This window comes from Pollicipes pollicipes, unplaced genomic scaffold (genome assembly GCF_011947565.3).
Source record: "Pollicipes pollicipes isolate AB1234 unplaced genomic scaffold, Ppol_2.1 Scaffold_2555;HRSCAF=2994_pilon_pilon_pilon, whole genome shotgun sequence".
Lineage (NCBI taxonomy): Eukaryota > Metazoa > Arthropoda > Thecostraca > Pollicipedomorpha > Pollicipedidae > Pollicipes > Pollicipes pollicipes.
Genome location: NW_023596136.1, coordinates 32,535,426 through 32,542,330, shown reverse-complemented (window position 1 = coordinate 32,542,330; position 6,905 = coordinate 32,535,426). Strand labels below are relative to the sequence as shown.

General features: G+C 55.2%; 1 protein-coding gene across 1 annotated transcript in view; it reads left to right on the top strand.

Annotated features, from left to right (window-relative positions):
- LOC119100473 (nephrin) overlaps positions 1–6,905 on the top strand; it is a gene marked incomplete at its 3' end in the record, with an annotated part of 16,319 nt that overhangs the window by 4,089 nt on the left and 5,325 nt on the right. The window contains 3 exon segments of the mRNA XM_037223568.1: positions 160–368; positions 2,938–3,045; positions 6,340–6,546. Of these exon segments, the coding sequence (XP_037079463.1) occupies positions 160–368; positions 2,938–3,045; positions 6,340–6,546 (524 nt within the window).

The window sequence follows — 6,905 nt, the reverse complement described above, 5'->3', positions numbered from 1 at the left end:
CATGCTTTAGCCAAACGGCAAATTATTAAACGCTTCCGTGCTCAGTATGGCCTCAATCGAAACAAATCACGCCCGGTCGTATGTGCAACGTTGTTTCACGCGCCGCTTCCCAACGGCCCACGGTGACGGCTGTGACCCCGGCTCTGCCTGCGGCGCCAGTTTCGACGCGAGGGGTGAGCGCGCCTTCTCGGAGGGCTCGGTCGAGCGGGACCTGTTCCGAGGGGCGCGGGCCCTGTTCGTGACGGATCGGCAGCCTCCGGCGCTGCGGCTGGACACACTGGGGCCCGGCGACGAGGCGCTCTACCGCTGCCGGGTCGACTTCAAGCTGAGCCCAACCCGCAACCAGCGCGTCAACCTGACGGTCATCGGTGAGCGTCTCTCTCTCTCTCTCTCTCTCTCTCTCTCTCTCTCTTCTCTCTCCTCTCTCTCTCTCTCTCTCTCTCTCTCTCTCTCTCTCTCTCTCTCTCTCTCTCTCTCTCTCTCTCTCTCTCTCTCTCTCTCTCTCTCTCTCTCTCTCTCTCTCTCTCTCTCTCTCTCTCCTCTCTCTCTCTCTCTCATCTCTCTCCTCTCTCTCTCTCTCTCTCTCTCTCTCTCCTCTCTCTCTCCTCTCTCTCTCTTCTCTCTCTCTCTCTCTCTCTCTCTCTCTCTCTCTCTCTCTCTCTCTCTCTCTCTCTCTCTCTCTCTCTCTCTCTCTCTCTCTCTCTCTCTCTCTGCCTCTCTTCCCTCTATCCTCTCCTTCTCTTTCTCTCTCTCTCTGCCTCTCTCTCTCTCTCTTTCTCTGTCTCTCCTCTCTCTGCCTCTCTCTCCCTCTCGCCTTCTCTGTCTCTTCTCTCTCCGCCTCTCTCCCTCTCTTTCCCCTCTATCTCTTCCTCACTCTCACTGCAACTCAAACTACCAGTCTGCTTTGTAATCGCCGACATAACGGTCATTAAAGTCTAGTGGCTAGGGCCTTAAGAAATGTTTTGGAGTTAAGTGGCAAGTGCAGGCGGACCAGCCAAGGTAGTCCTGAAATCCATGACGGCATTTAATATTGTTAATATCCGTGACAGCGGGCTTCAGTCGGGTGCCAACGGCTACAATGAACCGTAATAAGCGTTGCATCGGCAAGTCGCCGGACCGCCCCAGAAGTTTGTTGGCATTAAATTCCAATTTATCGACTCAACATTGCGCAAGTTTCCGCATAAATTATGGTGATGCTCTCCTTGATGGTGGACGCTGCGCTGCTCTCTGAACTTATCTCGCTACTTTGCATCGCGACGAGGGCCGTGCACTGTTTGAATGGGTCTTGCGAAGGGTATGTTTCTCCCAAGAGAGGTGGTGGAGCCCGAGGAATCGGATTTGTGCCTCCTCACAAAGTTCGCGGCTCCGAATGACCATCAACGCTGCTTCTAGAACACGGATGGCAACGAAGCTGGTCAGAATGTGCATTGAATCGGTTTCCTGGAAGTGGACGAAAGCTGCTGCTCACACTGGTGTGGCCCCTGTGGAAGCGACCTGTCGTCTCTTCCATGTTTATACGTGGTTCGCAGAATGCAGCACAACGCATGCTATATTAATTTCCCCTTTCTATCGCTCTTATTTGCAGCACTACATCGACTTGGGTGGGTGGTTCGATGCTGTGATATGATACCGTACAACAGCCGGAACCGAAGCTCCATTATTTCATCGGACAGGATAGGCGGGAAAAATCCCAGCGTCGTTTTATCTTTTCACGCCCCTTTGATCGAGTATTTGAAGGTAGCACTCACTGGGAGCGAAAGCAAACACCAGTCGGACCATGCACCCGCGAGGTACACTACTCCACGGTGGCGGCCCGCTTATGATGATGACCCGGCCTGTCCGCAGTGCCACCGGACCGGCCTGTGATCCTACACGCGGCCCGGGAGGTCAGCGTTTCGCTGGACCGGCTGGTGATGATGACCCGGCCTGTTCTCAGAGACACCGGACCGGCCTGTGATCCTGCACGCGGCCCGGGAGGTCAGCGGTACGTTGGACCGGCTGGTGATGATGACCCGGCCTGTCCTCAGTACCACCGGACCGGCCTGTGATCCTACACGCGGCCCGGGAGGTCAGCGGTTCGCTGGACCGGCTGGTGATGATGACCCGGCCTGTTCTCAGAGCCACCAGACCGGCCTGTGATCCTGCACGCGGCCCGGGAGGTCAGCGGTTCGCTGGACCGGCTGGTGATGATGACCCGGCCTGTTCTCAGTGCCACCAGACCGGCCTGTGATCCTGCACGCGGCCCGGGAGGTCAGCGGTTCGCTGGACCGGCTGGTGATGATGACCCGGCCTGTTCTCAGTACCACCAGGCCGGCCTGTGATCCTGCACGCGGCCCGGGAGGTCAGCGGTTCGCTGGACCGGCTGGTGATGATGACCCGGCCTGTTCTCAGTGCCACCGGACCGGCCTGTGATCCTACACGCGGCCCGGGAGGTCAGCGTTTCGCTGGACCGGCTGGTGATGATGACCCGGCCTGTTCTCAGTGCCACCAGACCGGCCTGTGATCCTGCACGCGGCCCGGGAGGTCAGCGTTTCGCTGGACCGGCTGGTGATGATGACCCGGCCTGTTCTCAGTGCCACCGGACCGGCCTGTGATCCTGCACGCGGCCCGGGAGGTCAGCGGTACGCTGGACCGGCTGGTGATGATGACCCGGCCTGTTCTCAGAGACACCGGACCGGCCTGTGATCCTACACGCGGCCCGGGAGGTCAGCGGTTCGTTGGACCGGCTGGTGATGATGACCCGGCCTGTTCTCAGTGCCACCGGACCGGCCTGTGATCCTGCACGCGGCCCGGGAGGTCAGCGGTTCGCTGGACCGGCTGGTGATGATGACCCGGCCTGTTCTCAGTGCCACCAGACCGGCCTGTGATCCTACACGCGGCCCGGGAGGTCAGCGGTTCGCTGGACCGGCTGGTGATGATGACCCGGCCTGTTCTCAGTGCCACCAGACCGGCCTGTGATCCTGCACGCGGCCCGGGAGGTCAGCGGTACGCTGGGACCGCTGGAGGAGGGCGCGCCGCTACAGCTCACCTGTCGCTCAGACGGTGGTACGTGACAGCCCTGGCGCTCGGACCCACACAGCGCACGGGACTCCACGGCAGCTGGCAACGTCTGCCGAGTCCGGCTCCCGCTCGCCCGTCGCGCCGGCTGATCCGACTTACCGCTGAAAGACTCAGACGTTTTTGTCGTGTGTTATACTGTTCCAAAAAAACTCGGACAAAGGGCCGTCTTTTGTCTTGCGTGTGCACTGCGTAAACAATGGGCTCACACTGATTCCGACCGCTTACGTGAGATAAGCAAGCACCCATCAGTCTTTGTTCGTTGGATTACGTAACATTCTGGTCCATGTTTGTATAGCCGCTCCATCATATGCATTGCACGGTAGTAATCCCACTTACCGATTGATTAATCCCTTTCATGAATGCGGATTATTGGGCGCGAACATGGCTTATGCTGTGTGACGTCACATTGTCAGGTGCCGCCCTTCTCCCACCAGGCTATTTCGTCAATTTTTGTTCCCAGTGCCCTTCCCATGAACTACTTTCATCGCCCAGCCGTGTAAGCAGAAGAGATAAGGTGATGCCACGGCCCCACGCTGTGAACTAATACGGGCCATCTGCACACACTATCGGTCGTGCCCTCCACACTACATGTCTTCTTCTGGGAGGCAACTGCCCCGCTACATTTCACAGAGGCAAAGAACAAAAACTCTACAACCAGACGCACATGCTTGCTTGCCGTGTTGTTTTCCTAAACACAATGCAACGCTAAAAACGAGCGTTGGTTGTCTCGGTTTCTCGCAAAAGATACAGTGATTCCGTGCGTTTGGCGGCACTGTAGCTTGACTGCAGTCAGTCCCACATAAAGTGTGTAGGCATCTTCTTGTCAGTCCTGGTACCGGCATTGGTGCGAGGATCCACAGGGTTCTGTCACTTGGGTATGAAGGAGGGGCGCTATGTCATCCACTTCTGTTTCGCCACGCCGCTTCGAAATTGGTTGAGCAGATCAAGATTTCGAAGCAAGACGTATTGAAGACCGTTTAGCGAGGCTGGTCACAAGGACACGTAAAGAGAGGGAGAGTTTGTCAGAAGGCTTGTCCAACCCGAGGGGCTTCACGGTATTGATAAGGCTCCAAAAATCTGTCTTTCTGATTGCGTCTCACTCACGCTTGTTAGCAGTGGCCCAATTTCAGACCAGCAAGGGCGTATTGGGCGATGTAGGGCTTTAAACGCTGTCTGAAATCGCGTAAAAAGCTCATTCATCATTGTTGTGAATTAGGTCTTCAAAAATGATGAAAATAATGCAAATTTGGAAGGCCTTCCTCTAGTGTGGAAGGGCCTTCGGGCCTCTCTTTAGACGGCCTAGGAGCAACAACTCTTCAAAAATGAGGTTGACCTCCCCTTTCGCCTCTCCCCTTGGTTTTCTCTTTGGCCTCAGCGCAATTTTGATGGGACTACGCCTCGTCAGTTGAGGAGAATGCGTATGGTATGGTTCCTTGCCATCAGCTGACCACTAATTGTCTTGATATTTTGCGTTGCTTTTTTGCTATTTTTGCAGTATCGCTGTTGTGTATCATTTTGTGTTTTATGATTTTGTATTGCGTGGCTATCATAAATGTCACATTTGTTGTATTAATATATTTTGGAATGCATTCTTCACGTTAGACCAATGTCATAGCAACCGAGAATTTGATACTAAATAATGTGTAGGGTGAGCCAGCAAGGGTAAAGCTTTCCGGAAATATTTCATGGACTGAATGGGATCGAGGCAATTATTTGAGTCGCTTATGCACAGCGACCTCGGGCCACATGCCGTAAACAGAGACGCGAAATGCGGACCCGCCCCCCTCCCTACCCTACACTCATACACTTACAAAGTTATCCCGACCGTAGTCGGACGGGAAGCCGACGTTCCAAGCGTCGGACAACGCCCCCCCCCCCCCCTCCGTCGGCGGACGGCGCCGCTGTCGACGCCGACGATGACGCGCCGCCGCCGCCGCCGCCGCAGACAGTCATACATCTTGGCGGATTCGTTTCCAATCGCGTCGCGTATGCAGAGCGGGCAGGCGGCCGTCCGGTGGCGACGCTTGGCAGCGGCCGCACGCCCGCCGCTCGGCCCGCCTGATGGACTGAGGGATGCGACGCGGCCGGCGCTCATGAATGATAAGGCTCGGCCGGCGCGTGGTGCTCACCCCGCCGCCGCCGGGCCGCCGGCGGGCCCCGGCCGCGCCCGCTGGCACCGCTCGGCGGTGCAGCGGGCTGTGGCGTTGGCAGGTGGTGATCTGTGGTAAGCTGTGGTGACCTGGGGTGACCTGGGGTGATGGTGTACTGCTGCGTGAGCGTCAGTACTCCTGACACTGACGGTGGTGACCTGACCTGGAGTTTGCTGACGCTTGTTGGTGACTGGGGCTGTCTATTTATCACGTTGTACGTGAAGGCAAGGGTTTTATAAGCAGCACGCTCATTTACGTTTTGCGCATTCAGCTCAATCAAAGTGAATGTTCCTCATTTGAAGATATGGAAGCAAACATCAGATATGATTAAATAGGTTCACTTATAACTATTGGAATACTTTTGAGTGGAAAAGGCCACCCTAGACAACACAATTTCTCTGTTTAAAGAGTATATTTCTCAATACGTAATTGCTTGGTTGCGTCATCGTATCGTGCACAACACTGATTCAGAGACAATTGATCACCGTTATATCTGAAATCAGATATATACGAATCAACAATGATGTTTTTATTGCCCTTGATCACTGCACGACCGATGGAATGGCAGGCTTTAAATGAAGCTATTATGATGTCGTAGGTGTCTGCGCGACCTTAAAGTAGTGTTCCGAAATAGTCTGCGTATCGCTTCGGCCGTGTAGCTTTAAAACTGGACAGCTTTAGGTCTTAAGGAGGGCGGGTCTGTAAGCCGCACAGAACGCTCTTCAAGATGGCTATTTCAGTTCAAACCCTCATACAATGTACCCGCCCCTTTAAGAGCCAAACGGACGTTATATTTTTGGAGGATAAGTTCCAAATGGCGTAAGGGGAGGGACCCTGAGTGTAACCAGTGAGTACCCAAGAGAGAGCGAGAGGGGGTTGAAAAAGGACCGAAAAACGAAACTTGATTTATGAACAGTCGCATCGATCAACCCATGTTGTTGAAGAGTACTGATCCATGGCGGCTATCGCGAATGAATTTATTATTACACCTTGTGTCAGCAGTCGGCGATCCTGTTTTGGATGACCTTCGATGTTCACCAACAGTTCCGTTGTTGCCTTGATGTGCACCGATTATTTACACTTTGGTGACACGCGGCTCTAAGAACAGTGCCTGGTGATCTGTTTCCAGGCCGACCTACCCCTGTGGTGACCTGGACGAGGGACGGCCGTCTGCTGAACCTGTCGTCGGAGCCCTCGGGCCACGGCAGTCGGGTCAGCAGCGAGCTGCATCTGCCCCCACTGAGCAGGGCAGACCTGCACACGCGGCTGGAGTGTGCCGCTTCCAACACCAATGCCAGCCGACCCATCTCCAACCACGTGGTCGTCGACATCAACTGTGAGTGGACGTCGCGGACATCAGAAAGGAGAGGCATGTTCACAGGACGTGGATCGTGAAGCGGAAGGTCACTGAGTTAGGGACCAGAGAACATAGGATGACGGAGTGGAGGATTTTGTAGTAGAGAAGTATGGTGAGGATGCTAACAGAGTGGAGGCTCACAGAGTGGAGGGTCACGGAATGCCACGGAGTGAAGGGTCACAGAGTGCAAGGTCACGCAGAGAGTGCAAGGTGACGTAGGGAGTGTGGGGCCACGAAGTGGAGGATCCCAGAGTTGGGGTCATGAAATAAAGGGCGACGAAGTGAGGTCGCGGAGGAAATCAGACTAGAGGGTCGCAAACTGAAGGACAACGAGTTTG